This window comes from Musa acuminata, chromosome BXJ2-11 (assembly GCF_036884655.1).
Source record: "Musa acuminata AAA Group cultivar baxijiao chromosome BXJ2-11, Cavendish_Baxijiao_AAA, whole genome shotgun sequence".
NCBI classification, from domain to species: domain Eukaryota; kingdom Viridiplantae; phylum Streptophyta; class Magnoliopsida; order Zingiberales; family Musaceae; genus Musa; species Musa acuminata.
Genome location: NC_088348.1, coordinates 2,198,401 through 2,220,738, shown reverse-complemented (window position 1 = coordinate 2,220,738; position 22,338 = coordinate 2,198,401). Strand labels below are relative to the sequence as shown.

Here is a 22,338-nt window from a genome sequence, read left to right as displayed (position 1 = left end):
GGGAACAGGGCGGTGTCAATTGATTAGTTGACCGGGGGGAAGCACCACAACAACTCCTCCGTGCCTTTTTCGCGTGGTGGTAGAATTATTACACAGGTGGCTCGATGGCAAGCGTTGGAAGGGACCCAACCGAACGATTGTGGAGCTGTCTGTTTGAACCTTAACATCGCCAGGCCGACGTGGAGACTCGGGAGTGGGAAGTCGGCATTGAGTGGGGCGGTGGGAGGCGCAGAGCGAGGAGGTGCTAACGTGTGGCATTCCCCCACCGCGTGAAGACCACAATTGACCCAGAAGATATAGCACGAAGGACACGCGGCGGGATATACGTGTCACGTGCCGTCACGAGTCGCCTTGTAGCAGCGGCAGCGCCTCCTTCTCCGTCGTCCTCAACCTCGCCTTGCACTAATGACAATTACTGTGACTAGCCGTAGTGGCTCTTGCGCTCTTCGTTGCTGTCAAATTTTGGGGGTCAAATCATATGTTACGTCGGCAGGGCTCCGACATACGACCTATCCCTAATTGGTGCGTTGAACGTAACACGATATAATGGCCCCATAAAGTTTGTTTATTAGAATGGATCTTAACCTAGAAAAATCCTTAGTATTGCACTTAGATGTCATCTCCTGATTAGTTTTGAAGCTCACTATCTACAGCTTTTATTATTACTACTTAAGCAAAGAGCTGCGATGAAGAACACAACAGTGATCGAGAACAAAGATGATGAATAGAAGATAAAAGAGTATTTTCATAAAGTTGATGAAGAAAAGATGCGGAAGATAAAAATTAATTAAGGTGTCTCAGTCGATAAAAGTCTAATAACTTTTGTCTGAAAAATGCCTATCAGAATTCTAGGTAGTGTCTAATATTTTACTAATTTTAGAAAAGTTGTGAGGGATTAAGATGAACACACGGATCCCAATAATGCTTGAACACCAGTGACCAGATAAGAAGAGGGGGACACGTGTTGGTTACTCATTGCTTAGATGGGCCTACCACCTCACGGTTGCCCAATCATCATTCTCCAACAGCCTCGAAGCACCAAAACGGAGATGCAGGGTGGCATGATCGCAATTAGGGAACATAGCGTGTGGCATTTTGGTCAGGCTGTCCAATTTAAAAGCTCGGGAGCGCAGAGATGCGTCTCCATGCTCTGCCCTCCTCCACCCCCCCACCCCCCCCCCCCCCCACAACGCACTGCAATTATACGCACTCATTCTCTTGCTCGCACGTCTCTGTGAGCACTCGTCGGAGAGACCAAACGACCTGTCGAGCGGGCTTTTAAGCAGCAGTGATATCTCTCGAGTTGGGTGCCCATGGCGGCCGCTGCCACAGCCCTAGTCTCCTGCCGTTTCGCTCTGCCACCGAGAGTCGCGAGCGATTGCTTTCTCCTTTTCCGCCCTTTCCCCGCCCGCAACCCCTCCGTTAGGTATTCTTCGCTTTCGCCGTGGCCACGGCGACCAACTCTTATCAGCTATGTGCTAAAGGAGGTGGGTAAGGAGGAGGCGCATAATGGGGGGTATGCTTTGAAGGAAGATGCCCGCGGTGGGGAGGGCGAGAGGGAGGCATCGGAGGAGAGGTTGGCGAGGAAGCAGTCGGAGAGGCGGACCTACCTGATCGCGGCGGTGATGTCCAGCTTCGGCATCACTTCCATGGCGGTCGCGTCCGTCTACTACCGTTTCTCGTGGCAAATGGAGGTTGGCCGCTCTGTCCCACGACTCGGTCCTCGGTTCAATTCGATCCAACAAAGGATCTCTTCTATTTTTCTAACCCGTAGCACGTCGATTGATCTCTACCGCAGGGAGGAGAAGTTCCGCTGACGGAGATGTTCGGGACGTTCGCTCTCTCCGTCGGTGCGGCGGTAAGCGCTGTGCTCTCTCTGTTCTTCTTCTCCTTTGCTTGGTCGAAGTGATGTGACGAATTAGTTGAGCAGCAGTATCGTTTACAATATATTATCGTACATTGTGGTCACTAAACAAGAAGATCCGATTTTGGTGGGTGGTTTTAGGTGGGGATGGAGTTTTGGGCGCGGTGGGCGCACCGAGCGCTATGGCATGCCTCGCTGTGGCACATGCACGAGTCGCACCACCGGCCGCGCGACGGCCCCTTTGAGCTCAACGACGTCTTCGCCATCATCAATGCTGTACCCGCCATCTCCCTCATGGCCTACGGCTTCCTCAACCGCGGCCTCCTCCCCGGCCTCTGTTTCGGCGCCGTAAGCCCGCCCGCCCCCTGGTTTCTTCGATGACCTGTTATCTCCCGTTGATGATGCGAACTCAACGTGGCAAAAAACTACAGGGCCTAGGGATTACGCTATTCGGAATGGCCTATATGTTCGTCCACGACGGGCTGGTCCACCGCAGGTTCCCCGTGGGCCCCATCGCCAACGTGCCATACTTCCGCCGGGTGGCAGCCGCTCATCAGGTAATCGCCGACCGCCGGCGCCGTCAAAAGCCTGGACCCTGTCCGGACCCGAGACGGCCGAGCCTTCTTCACCTTTGGTTAGATCAACACCAAGAGCGTGGACCATCTAATATATTTCGCATTCTTTTGTCTTGCTACTAACAGATCCACCACATGGACAAGTTCGATGGGGTGCCATATGGACTGTTCTTGGGACCCAAGGTGAGAGAGCATACGACGAGTAAGGTATCGGGACCGCGTTGCCGATGCCACAGACATTTAATGCCATTATTTTTCTTTTGTGTTGGATTTCAGGAGCTGGAGGAGGTGGGAGGCCTGGAGGAGTTGGAGAAGGAGATCAGCAGGAGGATTAAGCTGTACAACAACTCCAACCTCAGCAGCTGAACCTTTTGCCTTAACTAATTTGAGTTCATTCGTGTGCGCGTCCTTTTATGTAGTATAGGTTTAGTTGTTACTGCTGAGGTACAGTAGAAGCTCGAGCTACTTAGTAGACCAGGATGTGTTGGACGTAATGTTCATAGCCCATAGGATATATATAATTTTTTTTTGATGTAAATGGTACGATATTTAATAGTCACGCTAATAGGCATTCAATCGTGTGGATATCAGTACTTAACTCGTTACATCTTATCATGTAAGCAACTGCCTCCCAACGGAAATCTGTTCAACCACGTGAAGCTAACTACTTGCGTGATTAAATTGCTAAGAAAAATGGGAAGGAAATCCCTGTAAACGTGATGTTGTCAGAGGGTGGGCGCCTGTGATGGTCAAGATAAAACATGTTCTTCAGGTCCACACAAGGGTGCTGGTTGCATGTGACTAACCGACAGCATGTTGCTGCTATCATTGATCTCAATGATTAAGAGGTTAACTAACAGAATCTTCCCTTAACAGTCTAAATTGTGGATCTCAAAACTGGCTTACAAAAAATTCACTGTTGCTCTTTATTTTGCACATTGCCCAATACATACAGGACAAAAATATGATTGCTTTATAGTAATTTGAATAAAATTAATGAGTCATTTATATTATATTTAATTATTTTGAGTTAGTGGTTTATCCTTAATAAAGTTACTGAATTGTTGCTAAAATCTTATTTTTCAAAGTCAAAATTTTTACAAAATTAATATATTCAAAATCCGCATAGTATATAATACTATAATCACAAAATATTTTATGTGTAAAAGTTTCCTAATTAGATGATTTATCTACGAGTGATATGAATATCAACTTAATAACTTGTTGTAATTCAAATCCAACATAGATTTTTCGAAGTAAGAATATTGATAAGGTTATATTGATAAGGAGTATGAGAATCAAAAATTTATAAGTCTATCATGTCTTCCTTATCGTTAGAGGTAATTTTTAGAATTCACATGCTTTATTCGAAAAGATAAAACTGTACGAGTCCACGGGATACACAAACGATCGACCGCCTAAATAATCTCTTATTAAATATCGAATCGAGATGTACTTGATAGTTTCAGAAAGAAAAAAAAACCAGCTAGACTCACAATAAAAAGAACATTAGAGCACATATTGATCACGTGGCATCGTATACCATCCGACACTAAAAACCAAGTAGCCGGTCCACCGATTCAATCGAGCGGGTCCCACTTTTATTTTAATGCGATGCGATCTTGACCGAGATATCATTCTATTATTTTTTAAGGGTACCCGTAAATTGCACAGGGCATGTGTCATGTCGTCGATACCAGAAACCGGCACCCGTCATGTGTCGAACACTCGCTCACCCCCACATTAGGTTACAAGATACGTACTACTGCCTTCGTCAGACTGCACGCATGGTGCCATCCTTTGCATTTTCCATGCACAACTGAACCAGTCATGATAACAAAAACAACGGAGATAAGGTCGAGTGTTGAGGTGGCCGCTTTTTTCGCCGGCACAACGAGGGGCAACAATCCGAGACGAAACGCACCGCAGCACACCTCGGTGACGACGACGAACGGTGGCGTGGCGTTTGCGACGCCTCCTTCCCTCTCTCTCTCTCTCTCGCTCGCCCGACCACCGATCTGCTATCGTCACATGAACGAATTGCCGTGGTGCTGGGTGGTCGGCGCCATGTCATTGATCGATGAGCACAAAATTTGATGCCTTTTGCCTGGCAGGGATATATAAGATCGTCTTCTCTCTCTTCAATTCCAATCGAGGATTTGGCACCGCTGTCAGGATTGGTTTGATCGTTAACAATATATACGAACCATGTTCGTTCTCATCAGTTCCTGATGGATTCGAGAATATTAAAGTTTAAGGCGATCTGAGAACGTACCATTTCTTAGTTGTCATCGTTGTACCATTTCTTCATCTCGTTCGTGTGGAAGAGGCGAGGATGAAGCAAACCGATCCACACAGCACCATTACTTAGTTTACAGTAGGCGGAGTATTTCCAGCCTCCAAAGAATTAATCAATAAAAAATATTAAAAATTTTCATGCCATGTTTTTTGTTGGATAAAAACTCATTCAATAATTAGATTAATATTGGAAAGCTAAAGGATTCACAGTATTTGAAAGGTTGAGAGTTATATAGAATGTCTCTCTTATATAAAGAAGCCATTTGAGTGATTAAGGTAACTGAAAATTAATTCATACAAATGATATTGTATAATTAATATGGATTTGTGGCATACCAATTATGTGAGGTGCTTGGTTGATGTGTTGGGCTAACCATAAGTCTGATATTGGACTAACAACGATGTGGCGTTTGGATATCCCAGTGTAAGATCCCTTTATCAATACAAATATAGTAATGTTATTGAGAATATGACTAGATTAATAGACCTATTAGCAATATGTAAGATCCCCTTATCAATGCATGAGGAGATTGATCTACTAAATATCATTAATATAAGATCTATACCTACCATGAGGTGTTTGATCGACATGTTGGGTTCGATGATATCTCGACTCGATATAATCTTTCGGATGAAAGTATTCGTACAAAAGAGAATTATCATAGAAAAATCAAGCACAAAACTAAAAGAAAATAACCTCCACTATTTTGTAAAGTCAAAGTACTAACTACAAACTTGAAATAATAGAATAAAAAGCATAATATAAATTTTATGAGTGCGTGAGAATATAAATTATCTTTGGACATCACGTCAGTGCTCTCGATAAGTTACAGTCGATATCAATTTTCAATCTCCTCTTTTCATTGTTGAAACCTCCTTCTGCGATTTGGACAGTAGACAGTAAGCGTTGAGGACGTCTTGCAGTAGCTAGACAAAGCTTTGGGCTGCTGAAATGTGATGAAGAAAGCTACGATGAGGAATTGGCTGCATTGCATAGATTTCTTCTTTTGTCTTTGCTGTTCTTCATTTCTCTAAGGCTAAAAAAACTAGAGCCAACTAGGCTCTATACTGTTAGCTTCTTAGTTGCTTTGGACGGGGCTCTCTTTCTCTTTTTATAGTTATGAAAATTATGAAGTCAAAAATAAGTTGGGACTTGGAGAGTCATAATACCTTTAGGTATTTGATAGTCGTAATATATTTAAGACTTGAAAATTTTTAATATTGTTAAGACTTATTTAAATTTGGCACTTGAATGTCCTACTCAAAAGTTGGCTCTATCCTCTCCTTGTGGCTACTCCTATTTGGGTGAGGGCTTCCTAAATCTTAGTTTAACTAGGATTGAGATTAAGATAAGTGAACTACTATAATATAGACTTTTTCTTGATCAAATAGGGCTTTAAGACTTTAAGAGGCCCTTTAATAGAGCTTGGTCGATTTGGTCGAGAGTTGTGAAGATTGTCTTTAATCATAACTCTTCTAATTGGGTGATTTACGTATTGTTAAATGTTGCTTGGTGGCTTCTTCTCTCTCCGTCTATAGGTTGGAAGTTTTCCTTTAGTCCCTCGATGTGCTTAGGGTTGTCAAAGGCTGGTCATATTGTCTACATACATGGTGTTCTCCTCGTTATTGATCACTGTTGACATGAGGGCTTTGTTAGAATTTTTTAGGCTTTAAACTCTCTACTATCCCTTTTGGCTTCTCCTCCTTTTTTATCATATTGAAGGAAGGTTTTGGTTCTCAACAAGCAACCATCGTCCTCTTTACTTGGCCAATGGATGTCAAATCCTCTATCAAATCATTTTGATCTCGGCGGATAAAGAATTTATTTTTGCCCTTCTAAAGTTAATACTTCTAGAGTTAGCAAAAGCAAATAACATCTTAATCGCATAAGTATAGCCTTCCAAGGATGACTTGGCATATATCAAGTATAACCATATCACATATCACCTCAATGAATTCCTTAGTGATGAAAAATGTATCTTGTATTGCTGATCGATCTTCATCTCCGTATTGTCACGAAGCCATCCAAGAGGATATCGACATGTTTGTGATGTTATATCTAAGACAAGCTTCTTGATCAAGTTCTTGGAGATAAAATTCTTTTTGCACGTAGCGACAAAGATCACGCCAACAACTTCTTGTTTCACTTTATTTTTTTTATGATGAATAGCTCTTCTCAAACTTTTGGATCAGGAGTTGGTAACCTTCGATCTAGCCATCAACGATAAACTTGGATCCAAGTGTGAGATCAATGAAAATTCGATGGAGTCATCACCCGTGGTTGTGGCCGCGGCTTATCTACTTTGATCTTTTTTAACCACTTCTTTAGGAAGAGTTCCAGATAAAATTTCAAATTCTTTTCTCTAAAGTGACATGTAGTTTTATAATGATCATATAGAAGATCACTTTATTTCAAGAAAGAATAAGTTTTACCATCCTTGATATTCTCTTGGGCCTTCATTGTAGGATTATTTTGGGCTTAGATCCAGCCCATCATAATCTCCATTTGTTCGACTACGACTACCATATGAGTCGTAAGGCTTGCCAAGGATGTTAGGTTGTTGGTCGTCATCCAATTAATGTTTTTTCTTTCGGGTGAGCATGGCTCGGACCCTAACTCTTGTAGTTATTTACTTGATTCTTTATACCCTTGTCTTGTGATTACCATCTCTTGGGGAACGAATGTGCTATGGCTGATGAGTCAGCATGGCTTGGTCCACGGGTCAATGTCGGGAGCCTCCTATCGGTTGAGATGATTGTCGGAGCCGACTAGATCCTCGAGTCGGGGGGTGGGTTGGTCAATGGTTCGCCACGGGGGCATCGGCCCACGACTCCCGAGGCTGGGTTGCCTTCCTGCAAAAATGGCGGTCGTCGGGTGATCCCCGACTTTGGCCCCTCCGACGAGCAAGTCATTAGTCTCCATTTTTCTTCATCCTCTTTTTGGAGGTAGGTTTTTATACTACCATGAGAGGGTCAGTCGTACGTGGATTGGCGTGTTAGACACAAATATGACATCAGTACAGATTCTGGCTCGGTGTGCAGGGCGTTGTCGTCCCGGGATTGCCGAGACCAGGCGTGTCGAACAGTGTCTTGGGGATACGAGTTATAATGTGACGTGTGGCATCAGCTGTGATGTGTCCGTGGGGCAAAACATACCTTATCACCATCTATAAGATCGTACTCTAATATCACCTGATCCACATGAGGTTCGGATTTGATGATTCATTGACTCCTTACCATATTTCAAATAGAAGTTTTGATGGAAGAGAGAATTATCACAATAAATCAAAAATAAAATTTAAAAAAATAACCTCTATTATTTGTAAAGTCAAAATACTAATTAGGAAACTTGAAATTATAGAATAAAAAGAGTAATAGAAAGCTTATGAGGATGTGAGAATGTAGGTTGTCTTTAGACAATACATCGATGCTCTATGTAGGTCATGGACAATAGGCAATAAGCAATGAGAACTTCCAGTAGCAGTTAGATGAAGCTTTGGGCTACTAGAATGTGAGGAAGATGACTGTGGCCGGGAGAAATTGGCTACACTACGTAGATTTTTTCTCTCTCTTTTCGTTGTTCTTTGCTATTGTACGGTCAAAAAACTAAGATCAGTTTGGCTCTTACTATTGGCTTATTGGTTGCTTTAGCGATGTTTTGGATATGATCTCTTAATCCATTTATAGTTGTAGAAGACATGGAGTCCTAACTAAATTAGAAATTAGAGTATATTTATAAAGTTAGGACTTGGATAGTCCTAATATCTTTAGATCTTGAAAATTCTCATTGCATTTAAAACTTAAAAAGTCTTAATGTTGTTAAGATTTTGTTCAATTCCAAGTTCCCTATAATAAATTGAAAGTTTAAAATCAGATCGAAAATATTGATCTATTTATCCTTTGTTAACGTACCAAGAACTTAAATATTTATCCTTTGTTAGATCTTGAGACCGAAAAATAATCACCTTCTAAAGGTGTTATCGGGTCGGATCTGCCCAGATCCTAAATCTTAAGATTTTGGACAAAAAAAATATAGATCCATATCGGATCTACAAACGCAATCGGGAATAGATCGGCAATATACATGACATTTTAACGAGATAGAAACGGTTAGGACCAGTTAGCTTGAGCCCAACCCAAAAATTGGTGGCTTACCGTTTCCTTTCCGGCCCATCTATCAAAAGATCTTCCGATACGAATGAGATCATTTGATCGCCGATCACCATCACATCACATAATATGGGTGGAACTATGAACGAGATCCGTTTGCCGACATCCAACCTCCAACAGAAACAACTGCTACAACAATAATTAAGAGTATATTTTATTGAATTCCATGTGATTGTCGTAATACGTCCGCATCAGTTTACATAACATAATGGTTGACGTCGACCCGCCGATCACATCCCATCACGCAAATAAGACCAGAAATCATGGCAGCTGATGTCCCCACGATTGGGTAGCCCAAAATTTTCTTCATCCAACGAACGACGGAATCGAGTTGGCAAGATAAGGATTGACTTAGAAAAATCTAATGAGTATATCATTATCAATTTCAACTTAAAAATTATCATATTTTTAGGTAATTTCTCGATTAAACATTGTGATAAAAGACGGATAAGACTGATGCGGAGGAAAGAATCTGTTACCTAAATGATTAGGTCACTTCAATTAATATTCTGATGCTACCTTCGCAAGGATTTTGATTGGGAACCAAACCTTGTACTCCATCACAGGCTAATGGCGATAGCATTTTTTGAAGCTATCAACATTATTTTTAGATATATATATATATCTTAAACTTAATTAATAGCCAACGAAATTCATGAATTTTTATTTTACAATTTTTTTTAATTTAATTAACCATTTACTTTGGGTGATTTTTTTTAGAAGGCTCCTTCTGTTTTTTTAGACTTTTCTAGGATGATGATATTTATATTTGGAATTTTCATTTTCACAAGGCCATACAGCTTAGGCCTCACTTTTTCCGTCAGCGGTCTCCTTAGTTTCTCTCACATTTAATATTAATCGTTTTGACTTTGTTATCGTTTGCACCCTTATTTTTTTATTATTAATTATACTTTTGATTAATTCTTGAACTACGTTTGTATTTATCTTGTGAAAATGACTGATGATGATGAGAACATAAGAAGGAGATGATGATCATTAAAATCGCCATCATAAAAGAAGAAACAAAGTTGGACGAAAAATATCTATGATATTAAAAAAACAAAAATAAAATTCTAAAAATGAAGGTATTATTTAAAAAAATAAAAAATAAAAAATAAAAAGAAAATCTCTCGTTTACTTTTTCAAATTCATCTAAAATTTAATTTAATACTTTTTTTTAAATTCCTGTAGATATTAAATTCGATTTTGAATAAAACAAAAGACACGACTGTCATATTTTTACGACTATTCAACGGTATCCACGACACGGAAAGTGTGACCGTCGCTTGGAATGGTATCCACCGGTCCCGTCTCCTCCTCTTTACTCCCTTCCATTTCCTATCTACGCCACCGCCTCCTGGTCGGGTCCCGCTTGCCACCGATCCACCTCCCCGTCGCCAGTAGCTGGGGAAGCAATAAATTAGATGTTCGAATCTTGCACGCGCAGCAGCTGCCCCTTCTTATTGCATTTGGCGTAGTAAAGAAAGAGGGGGGTAGTCGTCGATCGACGTCGACGGTGGCAGAAAAGGAGATGGAAGCCTCCAACAGAATCCAAAAGCAACGTCGATCCGAAGTTATCCACGAAAGGTGGAAAAATAGGCGTTGACGAAGAGCAACCGAGAGCCAAGTAAAAAAGAGGAAGAAGGAAAAGTAGCCAATTCGATCTCACGCACCCGTTTGACGCGGTTTCCCAAATCCAAAGGTCTCTCCTTTTTCTACTCCGTCCCTCCTATCCCCTTCTTCTTCTTCTTCTTCTTCTTCTTCTTCTTCTTGTATCTAATTCTCCGTTGAAGACCACGGTGAGAGGTTGGGCGGCCGGAGGATGGAGACCGCGGAGGGGCAGATCAGGGGAATCCTCACCCATGGCGGCCGCTACGTGCGGTACAACGTGTACGGCAACCTGTTCGAGGTCACCGCCAAGTACGTCCCGCCCCTGCGTCCCCTCGGCCGAGGGGCTTACGGCATCGTCTGGTGAGAGAATTCCCCGTCTATGTGCTTTGTGTGTAAAGTTCGAGTGTATGTTTGCTTGATCGGCTTAGATGCTGGTGAGCCGTCTTTTGATTCCAGTCAACGACCTTTTTGGATGTTTTCTTTTCCTTGTGGCTCCAATGTTGTTTTATGAATTCTAGTAGTTCAAGAGAAACGATTATTTTGTGGGATTATTGGTCCTTAAGAGTGATAGAGGTGATGGTCGATTCTTAAAATTTTAGGGTTATTGCTGGTTCGGAAAGATCTGCAATTGATGACACATCTACACTGATTTTGGGAAGTTAACATGTCCAATTGGTGACCATTGGTTCCGTTCTCACTTTGGAAGTCCAATTTGAAGGAGGATATTAATTGACGCTTGATCTTCTTGAAGAGATACAAAAGAGTAATTTGAAGGCTCAATGAATACAAAAGAGAATTGGAACCAGAACTGGAGATATTTTAGCAGATTCACTGATAAAGTTTTTGTTAACTTGAAGGCTCAATGAGTGCTTTATTTTTAGTTCTCGTTGTTTCTTCGACGGCTTTTGACTAGTTTCTTTAAAACTCAAGCATTGGTAATTCAGCTTATCAGTAGCCAAACCTGCAGTTGCCTTTCACTGTTCAATTTTTTTTTCAGTAATTACTTTTCATGAACTTGAGACTTAAATCTAATTGCTTTTGGTTCTGCATTTCAGTGCTGCTGTGAACTCGCAAACTCGTGAAGAGGTAGCTATTAAGAAGATTGGTAATGCATTTGATAATCGTATCGATGGCAAGAGAACTTTGAGGGAAATAAAGCTTCTGTCCCACATGGACCATGAAAACGTAAGGCATTTTTACTATTTTAAGATGTTCATATATGTAAATGATGTTTAAATTCTAACAACTGATGATGTTTAGTGATTTTGATTAGTTATTCAACAACATTCCACATAAAAAAACCTGGTAATGTGCTTCGAATTTAGAATTAAGATAAGTTATATATCTCATGCTTCTATGTTTCCATCAATATTGAAGATCATCAACATAGACTGAAAGCTTCTCTAGGGAACCTGAAGACCATGCCTAAGTCCATCTTTGCTTCATATTGACCAAGATTTTAAAAATCACGATAGAGGCACTTCGGTGTGTTGCTGGTGCAATATGATAGCATGCTACAGTCAGCATGTCCTGTGTCGTAGTTGAAACTCGTAGAACATGATCATAGTATAAACAAAGCTCATTTAGATCTCTTCAAGCTAGTCAAGACCTCAACTTTGATCTTGACATTGTCAATTGACAACATACTGCTTTTACTCATGGTGATATAGATATTTTTGGTGGAATAGCTTTTTCTAGGATTCCATACTTTGTGCATCTTATTTGGGCCACACACTATTTTGGCATCAAAAACTTGAATTCTTTACTAAAATTTGACTGATGTGTTATGTGGGTAAAACTGATTTTTAAGAGCTAGGTTTATGTTGTCTAGAAAGTTATGATCCGTCAAAGTTTTGATTCACCAGATGGTCTCATATCTAAAAGGGAAGTTGTAGTTGTTTCTGGATAGTTTACTATGAAGTGTAAACTTCTTATTTATACTGCAAACTAGAGTGATGCATAACTTTGGATCATTATGTTGTCCTTGGTTGATAATAACATGGTTGTTGAGAGAGCCTAGGCTATCCAAGACTTGTCCTGCTCCAAAGATATATTTATCAAGTAGTTGGCATATTATTGAGCAATTCCTAAGCCTATTGTTATAACAACAACAACAACAACAACAAAGCCATAAAGTCCCAACTATTGGGGTTAGCCGCCTAAGCCTATTGTTACTTCTGAAAAAATGAAAACTATATAGGCTTGGCAAAAGCTGCCATGAATTAATCTGTCTCTGCTCTAATAAACTTGAAGGGATTGATTATCATATTAAGATTGATTTGTTTAAGGTTGACCCATATAGGTTTGTACAATGGTTGCTGCCTTCTTAATCAAGACACCAGCCCTATGTGTTATCATTTTAATGTTTTGGCCTGACCCTTGGGCATATCTTTTTTCTGAAATTATTGTTGCTCTAGCAATAAGTTGAACCTCATCATGGGAATTTCTTTTTTCACTGGTACTCATGTAGAGGCATCATCTCATACACTAGCCTTGTATCTAGTGTCACATCCAAAGAGCATCTGTCCATAACTTGGAGGTCTCACATCAGATTGCTACCTTTAACACTTTCACTTTTTGTTGGACTTCTATAATGTTTCATGTAAGATATATTTTAATGGTGAGACTGCCTTGCATGTTGATCCTTTTACTTAGTTTATTATTAGATTGGATCTCACAAGTTCTTGCTCCATGACAGGTTATTGGAATCAAGGACATCATACGCCCACCACAGAGGGAAAACTTCAGTGATGTTTACATTGTATATGAGTTAATGGATACTGATCTAAATCAGATAATCCGCTCTAATCAAATATTGACTGACGATCACTGCCAGGTCTGTTTCTGAAACTTGTGGTTTCGTATATTTGTGTATCACTTCTAATGACATGGTTCCATCTCGTGCTTCAAGATTTAGTCATGTTGTTCAGAAAGTTGGATGAGAAACTTTTGGAATTTATATGCCTCTTGAGCTTCTCTCTCTCTCTCTCATTCTTTTTTCATATTGTTGTTTTTTGGAGACTGGGCCTCGAACCTTCAGATAGAAACTATTGGAAATTTTACGATGCATTTGTTGTTGATTTCGCCTCAACTCAATATAATCTTCTAAAAATTACAGACATAGCACTGTTAGTATTATTATCTGGCATGCAACTTTCTTGAACTTGGTAATAATGAATCTTTTTGTGATTTATATGTTCATGGCCATGGCTCAAAGTCCATAGTCTTGTAATTTCTTATATTTTTAAATTTTGTGAGTTTTAATCTCGATCCGTAGGGTAAATTGATACTAATGAAGCTCACATGCCCCTGGTTCGTAATTGCTGTACTTCGTTAGGAGATGTACCATTTCAGTCTGATTGGTATTCACTTCAGACTAGTATTGAAATCAATGTTTCCTGGCATTCTTTTCTTCTTTCTTTGTGACAATGTCACTTTAGTTGAGAAGTTATGACATAGCTCATTTTCCTGTTTTGGTTTAAATTTAATTTTTTTTTCTTTCCTACATTATGATTCTCACCTGGCTTCCTTGACTAATATTATCTATCCCTGCAGTACTTCTTATATCAGATACTACGGGGTCTGAAATATGTACACTCAGCAAATGTCTTGCACCGTGATCTTAAACCAAGCAATTTGTTCTTAAATGCAAATTGTGACCTTAAAATAGGAGACTTTGGATTAGCAAGAACAACTTCTGAAACAGATCTGATGACAGAGTATGTTGTCACTCGCTGGTACCGAGCACCTGAGCTGCTCCTTAATTGCTCAGAGTATACTGCTGCAATTGATATTTGGTCAGTAGGGTGCATACTTGGAGAAATTGTAACCAGGCAACCTTTGTTTCCTGGGAGAGACTATGTTCAGCAGCTGAGGTTAATCACTGAGGTAAGACTTTGAATTTCTCATGGAGTTCTGTGAGATGATATGCTGATGTTCATCATAACATTACTGTGTACCTTTTAAAAAGTAATAGTCAATCCAATAAATTTGCTGATAGTGCTGTGCTAACATATTTTGATTGCTGTCTTGATTCACAAGTCAAAAATCTTTGAAAATTGTTTCCTAGTTATTTGATTGAGGTAGAAAACAGGTGGTTAACAATGTGCTGTAGATTGGAACTTAATGTTCAGGATTGCACTATGCTCTCTTCTGTCTCTTGTTTTCAAAAGGAAAACTGTTCCAATGTGTCATTATGCTGAATTGAAACCTCTACCAATGCACCTTTGGTATTAGGCTGAGAATTTCTTGACTATCTTTCTACTTACTGTTTGGTTTTCCTTTTTTCTTAACAACATTTTCAGTGGGAGATCTAATTCATTTTAGATATAAATGTTTTGGTTGATAAGATCATGAGAGTTTTTCAAATTTAAGATATTAAAGATAATGATGAGTTGGTCAACAACTTCGATGGCAATCTTTTTCCCTTCAGCCCAACTTTCTTTTTCTCTTTGCCTTCTCTTTTAATTGCAGAATGATCCGAGTCCATTTGTATTATTTCTATTTGTAGTTTCCAATGACAAAACAAACAAGAAAATAATAGCTTTGAATTGAAACCTGACATTATTTCATGATTATAAAAGCTGATAGGTTCACCGGATGACTCGAGCCTTGGGTTTCTTCGAAGTGAAAATGCTCGAAAATATGTAAAACAGCTGCCAAGATATCCAAGACAGAATTTTGCACTCAGGTTCCCCAATATGTCTCCTGGAGCTCGTGATTTGTTGGACAGAATGCTCGTGTTTGATCCAAGCAAGCGAATAACAGGTAGACTTACATGTTGATGGCTTCTCAATGTTTACCGTCCAGGGTCCCTTCTTGAAATGTAAATTGCTCTTCTTCTTGCAGTTGATGAGGCTCTGCATCACCCTTACTTGGCACCTCTTCACGACATCAATGATGAGCCTGTGTGTGCATCCCCGTTTAGTTTTGATTTTGAGCGACCATCATTCACCGAGGAAAATATCAAAGAGCTCATCTGGAGGGAATCTTTGAGATTCTATCCAGATCCATGATAATATGGTACCTGTATGTTTTACCACAGCATGTCTGTTCTGTCTAGAGAAGTATGAAGTTTCTGCCCTTTTATCAAATTGTGTTAGTGTAACTGATAGAACACCACTAGAGCCATTAATGTGCCATAAGTATTGTACATTCTCTGCAATTTTCCAGCCAATTCTTCACTCATGACAAATTAAGATCTGAGATACTAGCTCGATAAAATCCTTGTGTATTGTGAAAATATTCTTTAGTTCGCAGAGCATCTAGTTCTGATATCTAAAACATGTTTACACTGTTACATGTTCTTCATTAGCACACTTTTATAAGAGTTCAGATACATTTCCATGAGCGCCTCCGTGTGCTCCATGTTTAATATGATGGGGGTAAAAGTGATAACTGATACCATTACTGCCTAAAACCTGCTCATTAGAGTACCCGTTTTTGTGTGCATGCGGCACATATGCAAAGGAGAGCTTTTTGGATTGCTGAAGTGGTATTTTAGCATTTCTTAACATATAGCCATGAAGTTAGTTTTAAGTTAATGAGAATACATGTAAATTTAGGTTTCCATTTGGCAATTATCAAATGCAGTTTTTCTACTCTAATCGTGTGCAGTGTGTATGTCATTTTTTGCACCTGACTTGTTTGTGTTTGTAATGTTGCTGCAGGTATCACTGTCATGGGGATCAATCATTATTGATGCATCTTTCTAAGTTCCACTGAGTCTAAATTGGTTTTGCAACTTGGGGTTAGACATCTGACTACTAGTGCTATGGTATTAGCGTCTGGATGCTTAGGAATCTAATCGCTAGTTTCTTCCATATTCCTACAGTCCTGTTGGAAGATGTCATCTGAGGAAAGGTATCATTTGAGGTCGAATACATTTTGTGACTTGGATTAGTTGAGTGCTATAATGGATTGGATTTGATTGTTATTGACCTATTACTCGTCTGTATACTTCAAGCATGAGATAGATTCCATGTTTACTGATAACAACTATGCTGTAAATTATGTAAATTAACTTGAGTGTACCATTATTTGCATGACATCTACATATGTTTCAACTCTGTGAAAAATACTTTGTTCAAGGCAAACAATTTAATCTGCCAAGCTTCAGGACATCATAGTTTATGCCATTAAACGGTAAAAAAATATTAATTATTTCATCGATTTGGATGTAGAAAGCATCTCGACTCATGGTTTGGTTCTCTGATAAGAACACTCCTTCAGCCCAACACAATCCACAGGTAGAACATCTTCAGGGAAGGGGCAATGCGTTATACGATCTGGAGATTCCGGAATCTGCTCACAGGGAGTGGGCGTCACGTGACTCGATACGCCCTCCACGTCGGTGCAGTTCCATATCGGCTTCTTCGACTTCACCACCTCCGCCGTCACATTGTAGATGCATATTCCGGTGAAGGGCGCGCCGGGAATCCCCTCCAGCTTCGCGGCCATGGTCACGTTCTCGGCCACCACGTTGCTGTAACTGATATTCTGCACCACCGGAATGGCTTTCGGATCAAATTTGTCGTCCGGGTGCTGCCCGTAGGTGCCCGTCATCCAGAAGACCCACTTCATGGTGTGCAGATTCATTCTTCTCACGAATATGTCCTTCACGTAAGCTCCCCTTCCGATGGCCGTCTTGATCCTGACGCCGGATTCGGAGTGGATGGCCGTGATGTCTTCGGCCCGGACATCTTCGATTCCTCCCGACATCTCGCTTCCCAGGGCGATGACAGCGCTCGTGGGGGAGATGCAGGTGAGCCTTCTGATCACTATGTGTTTGCTTGACATGTTGAATGCAATCCCGTACTCATCCCACCCGCTTTTAATGGCGATGCAGTCATCGCCTGAGACTATGTAGCAGTCCTCAATGCGGACATTGGAGGATGAGTCTGCGAAGAAGAGAGAAACCACCAAAAACAATCAATCGAAACAGCAACATAGAATCTACAACCCAACTAAATGTAGGTACGATATCCACCTGGATTGATCCCATCAGTGTTCGGAGAGTTGACTGGTGCAAGAATTGTGATGCCTGAGACGATTACGTGGCTGCACAGTGCATTCATTCACGTTAACACCAGATTGTAACAATAGAATGGAAAGCAAATGAAACCTTCAAGTGTTCTGAAAGTAGATTATTAATATAAACCTGCTGTACACTGGATGGACATTCCACGATGGAGAGTTGACCAATGTAATGTTGGAAATCAGCACTTGTCTGCAGTACATCAATTCAATGAGGTATCCACGAGTGTAATTGAGTTCTTTGTTATTGAACATTTCCCACCAGGTTTCACCTTGTCCATCGACAGTTCCATTATGCCCTAAAAGTAACAATAAAACTTGTTAGCATCAGGACATGGTATGTTGCAATCAAATTGTATTCTGTTCCCCATCTATGATGCAAACAAGTGTGATGATAAGTGTCTTCTTATTAATCAAAGCACCCCAAAACATCATAAACTAAATTTAATGTTATAGTTTCCAGCTAGAAATATTTTTTCTATCTAAATTTTAGGGGACCATGGAATGACAACACGATGCAAACTTTATGAATTTAGAAGAAAGTAATATAGTAGAAGCACTGAAAATATACAACGTATATACTACCTGTTATGACCACATCGGTTAGGTTATCTCCCATGATGAGATTACTGTATCTACCCCCAGCCGTATCTCTTCCCCTGCCGTAGGAGGGCAAAGGGTCAATGATCGACCACTCATTGATATCCTGCACAAGCATATCACCATAATATGAATTGTCTTGGTTGATACAGATTGAACAAAAGAACATGGTTTTAAAACCTCTATTAGCTACCACGACAAAAAAAAAAAAACAGAGTATCTCAAATTGTGTTAAAAGTAAGTTTAGTTGCTCCTTAAGAACATCCATGCAATTCATAAGCATTGCTTTCCAAGTTGCAGTGTGAGAAGCCATAAAATGGGGTTGCAGAATAGAAATTCATAACACAAGGCATACCTTTGGAGTCAGTTTCATTGTTATTAATTTGACTTGTTCTCCCTAGTTTCAAGCATTAATAGAGTTTTCCTGTCTTCAGGAAACCTAATTAGCTACACAAATGTAAAAGGTTTAGTCAAAAAGAAAATGCTGAGAGCTTGGATGATAGTCCTCTTCTAGGACTATTCTTTCCTACAATATATCAAAGAAAATTGTAGCATCAAGAGAGAGTCTGTGGTTCTCCAGTTTTGAGAGTCCAAATGAGAATGCTGTGTTAGAAAGCTAGTCAGAAAGGAACATCCACCTAACTTTGAGACTGATGGTCAAGTCTAAACTTAATTCTTATGCCGGTTTCCTGGCATCCTTTCCTACTTGTAAGACTTGGTCTTAAAGTTCTTACACATGGAAAGAATGCCATCCTCCATTGGCAATATCCACCGGTATTAGAATGCCATAGCTGTGAATCCAGTTTTGTTCTATGGTGAGATTGACAAAAATTTGTCAAACTCCTATTCAAGGAGTGAAGAACTGTAACCTAACATTACTTTTCGGAGTAATAGTTCTATACAACTATCAATAACAACGACTAGAATATGCATGAAATCTTGAATGGATCAGATGTGAAATGAACCAAAGAGGAATATATGATGATAAAATACATGAGATTTATTAGCCACATAGGTCAACTCTAACATGCCAATCAAGTCACCGATGAATCAGCACTTCTCGACATAGATCTAGAAGACCTTATGCATCGCTAGGAAAGTATGGCAAAGTCTACAGGAATGATTGAAGTGATGTGTCCCTATTGACTAAGCAAGCTGGAAGGAATCAATGTTTAGAGTAAACCTTCTTCCTTATTGACATTATTTTTTTTAGTTTTATCTTTTATAATTTTGACTCATTCCATCCTTTGTTGTTGATCGCTGTTAGCATAGTCACAAGTTTACTGCTTGAAGAAAGTTTACTCTGAGCGAATGCTTATATATCCAAGTGTTAATGAATGCAAAAAGTGCATACTTTTTATGCCTAGTTTTGTACTAATGTAGTTTCGAATTAATTCAATTACTGTTGGGCAAGTAAGTGTAAATGGTATTTATTTAAAATTATCCAAAATTTACACCCTCGACTATTCTTATTTTGTAAAAGATATAAAACTATAATGTTCCTTTTATCTGTCCTATAATATTATTTTATAAAATAGGAGGAACGCACAACCTGCCCTCTTTTGATTAACCTTACCAAACCCTTTTCTAGTTGTTGATGAGGATAGTAATTAAGATAAGACTTGGCCGACGTCAGATGATGCCTCGATCGACGCGATAGCACTTGGTCAAACGAACCAGAACATCGGCCGAGGCGCATTAATGCCTGCGCAGGCTCAGTTCTTCACGCTACGCCAGCACAAATGTCAGACGTTATCAGCCTGTCCCCTGCAAGCGGGCACATCGGGAAACAGTAAGCTTCCCTATAAATACCTTCGCACTCTAAAAGGGGGGAGAGAGACACACAAAAAGACTTCTTCATCTGAAATCCCCTTCACATCATCTGACTTGATCGTCGGAGGGGTCGGGCTGAGCATCCCGACCCGGCCTTTGTGCAGGTGCGAAGCCGAAGGTCCCCACTGGATGTGCAGGCGAGGAGTTCTTACCCGGAGGAAACGACGACCCCGTCCCGATCGGATCACCTCAGCGCGACCACCCCGGAGAGATTCCCGTCGTCCGGACTCGAACCGAGCCGCGTCGACCCTGAGTCCACGGCTCCAGGTTATTTACACTAACAGTTGTAATCTTCAGGATCTTCGAATTTGGAAGGAAATTTTTACATAGATTCTGATCGAAGATTATTGATATTCACATATAAGGATATTACATACAAGAGAAAAAGAAAAAAAAGGAAAAGATTACTGTATTTTTATTTTGAGAGATCAAAGAAGAGATACTAAATAGTCAAAACTCTACCATACAAATTATAAATATTTCAGAAATTAATATTATCGAGACAAATTTAGAGTTGTAGTGGCTTAGTTCACTTTTTTTTCCCTCATCAGTCCAACGCAGTGACTATGCACATCGGATTAGTCATCTAAGATCGAGACTTATGATTTCTCCTCCGAGATGAGATGAAGGAAACGGTGGAATAGTATTCCATCGCTGTGTGACGTTCTGGTGGGGCTCACCAGTGACGAGACTATTCTTCATCATCACCGTTCATCTGGCGAGAGCTGTCAGATGAACGGACTCGATGAGAAGGGCTACTAGCAATAACCACCACTGAGGATGGAGGCAACGTCGGATGATCGGCAAAATGAACATGTACTCTGAATAGAAATAGATGGAGGAGAAGGTGGGGGAAAGGGGGCGGACCTGAGTGGCGAGGATGACGGCGTCGTGGTCGAGGAAGAGGGTGAAGTGGTTGGTGAGGTTGAAGGGCCCGGTGAGCCACCGGCCGGCCGGCACCACCAGCATCGCGCCGCCGTCGCACGCGACCTTGCTGAGGTTGGCCACGGCCGCCGCAAAGGCCGCCGTGTTGGAGGTCACCCCGTCGCCCACCCCGCCGAAGTCCGTCAGGCTGGCCACGTGGGCCCGGCATCCTCCTGCCCCTGCCGCCGCGTAGTGGAAGGCTTCTAGCCCCGTCTCGCTACCGCCCCGCCGGTGGTGGCGGCGGCCCTCAGCGGTCCCTATGAACGCCGCTGTTACCACCGTCCACAGCACTAAAATCATCAACACCTGCACATAACCAAGAAAAGGCGGAGTTTGAAGGATCGAAGCTTTGAGATAAGATTACTGGCAAAAAGAAAAAAGAAAAAGGAGAAGAGGTGTTACATGGAATATTGGCGGGGAGTGCTCCATTGTCAGAGAGATGTATCGGAAACAGAATGCTTCCACGGCTCGGCTCTTATTCTATATATATAGAGAGAGAGATAGAGATGGAGAGACAGAGAGAGGCGGGCTAATTACAGAGGATATATATATATATATATATATATATATATATATATATATATATATATATATATATATATATATTGTAATTAATTATTTTTAACATTTCGGTTCGAATTAATTAGATTATTTAGACTTCAAACTAAAATAATACATAACTTTAGATCGTTATATTGTCCGTGGTTGATAATAACATGGTTATCCTTTAAAAATGTGACATGTCCTGCTTGAATGATATATTAATCAAGTACTTGACGTATTATTGAGCAACACCTAAGTTTATTGTCACAACATCAATAACAATAAAACCATAAACCAATTAATCTGTCTCTGTTCTAATAAACTTGAAGGGATTGATTGTCATATTAAGATTGTTGCTCTAACAATAAGTTGAACCACATCATGGGAATTCTTTTCTTAATCCGCTCCAATCAATCACGGTAAATACTCTCATCACCTCAATAAATAAAAATCATATTTTTCGCAATCGTTCGAGCTCCTTTCGACTTAGCAAGATTTCCCCTGTCCGACGACAGTAATCCCTTCTCTCCCCGTTGTCGGTTTTCTCCCCAACTCAGCGATGCATCTGCTCGACAGCAATTTCTCCGTCGATCGGCCTGTCGTCGCTGCAGCAACAGCAGCCCACCTCTGCATTGAGTGCCGCCGCCTCTTCCCCTTGTACCGCCAGGTGGACATCTCGATGATCTACTACTGTCGCTGCAGCAACAACAACCCACCCGTGGAAGAGCGCGGCCCACGGATCGTCTGCTTCTTCCTCAGCGAAGCTCCCTCTGCCTTGTCACAGCCGTCTTCCCCCTTCCTCCCTGCGCCGACAACCACCTTCTCCTCCCTACGTCGACATCTTCCCCTCTTCTCCCTGAGCCGATGGCTTTCTCTGTGGTCGCC

At 40.8% G+C, this 22,338-nt stretch overlaps 3 protein-coding genes across 6 annotated transcripts; 2 read left to right on the top strand and 1 right to left on the bottom strand.

The window, feature by feature from the left end:
• The first annotated feature begins 1,179 nt into the window (after nucleotides 1-1,179).
• On the top strand, nucleotides 1,180-3,024 carry LOC103970270 (beta-carotene 3-hydroxylase, chloroplastic). The gene is made up of 6 exons (XM_009383983.3): nucleotides 1,180-1,694; nucleotides 1,799-1,858; nucleotides 2,006-2,212; nucleotides 2,296-2,421; nucleotides 2,566-2,622; nucleotides 2,716-3,024. Exons 1-6 carry the CDS (start codon nucleotides 1,314-1,316, stop codon nucleotides 2,803-2,805), a joined length of 921 nt encoding a protein of 306 aa, XP_009382258.2. The 5' UTR covers nucleotides 1,180-1,313; the 3' UTR covers nucleotides 2,806-3,024.
• Nucleotides 3,025-10,227: 7,203 nt separating this feature from the next.
• Nucleotides 10,228-16,567, top strand: LOC135627738 (mitogen-activated protein kinase homolog MMK2-like). Of its 4 annotated transcripts, none has more exons than XM_065133961.1 (8): nucleotides 10,228-10,609; nucleotides 10,701-10,878; nucleotides 11,574-11,703; nucleotides 13,217-13,354; nucleotides 14,074-14,406; nucleotides 15,102-15,285; nucleotides 15,367-15,546; nucleotides 16,188-16,567. In XM_065133961.1, exons 2-7 carry the CDS (start codon nucleotides 10,730-10,732, stop codon nucleotides 15,531-15,533), a joined length of 1,101 nt encoding a protein of 366 aa, XP_064990033.1. In that variant the 5' UTR covers nucleotides 10,228-10,609; nucleotides 10,701-10,729; the 3' UTR covers nucleotides 15,534-15,546; nucleotides 16,188-16,567. The 4 variants fall into 4 exon arrangements, 3 of the variants coding, with proteins under 3 accessions (XP_064990033.1, XP_064990032.1, XP_064990035.1); XM_065133963.1 differs by having other exon boundaries at nucleotides 10,229-10,609; nucleotides 15,367-15,540; XR_010492679.1 differs by having other exon boundaries at nucleotides 10,228-10,878; nucleotides 15,367-15,584.
• On the bottom strand, nucleotides 16,519-21,428 carry LOC135627737 (probable polygalacturonase). The gene is made up of 6 exons (XM_065133959.1): nucleotides 21,313-21,428; nucleotides 20,854-21,216; nucleotides 18,139-18,259; nucleotides 17,678-17,852; nucleotides 17,507-17,577; nucleotides 16,519-17,417 (listed from the first exon to the last, which is right to left on the bottom strand). Exons 1-6 carry the CDS (start codon nucleotides 21,337-21,339, stop codon nucleotides 16,714-16,716), a joined length of 1,461 nt encoding a protein of 486 aa, XP_064990031.1. The 5' UTR covers nucleotides 21,340-21,428; the 3' UTR covers nucleotides 16,519-16,713.
• Nucleotides 21,429-22,338: the final 910 nt, after the last annotated feature.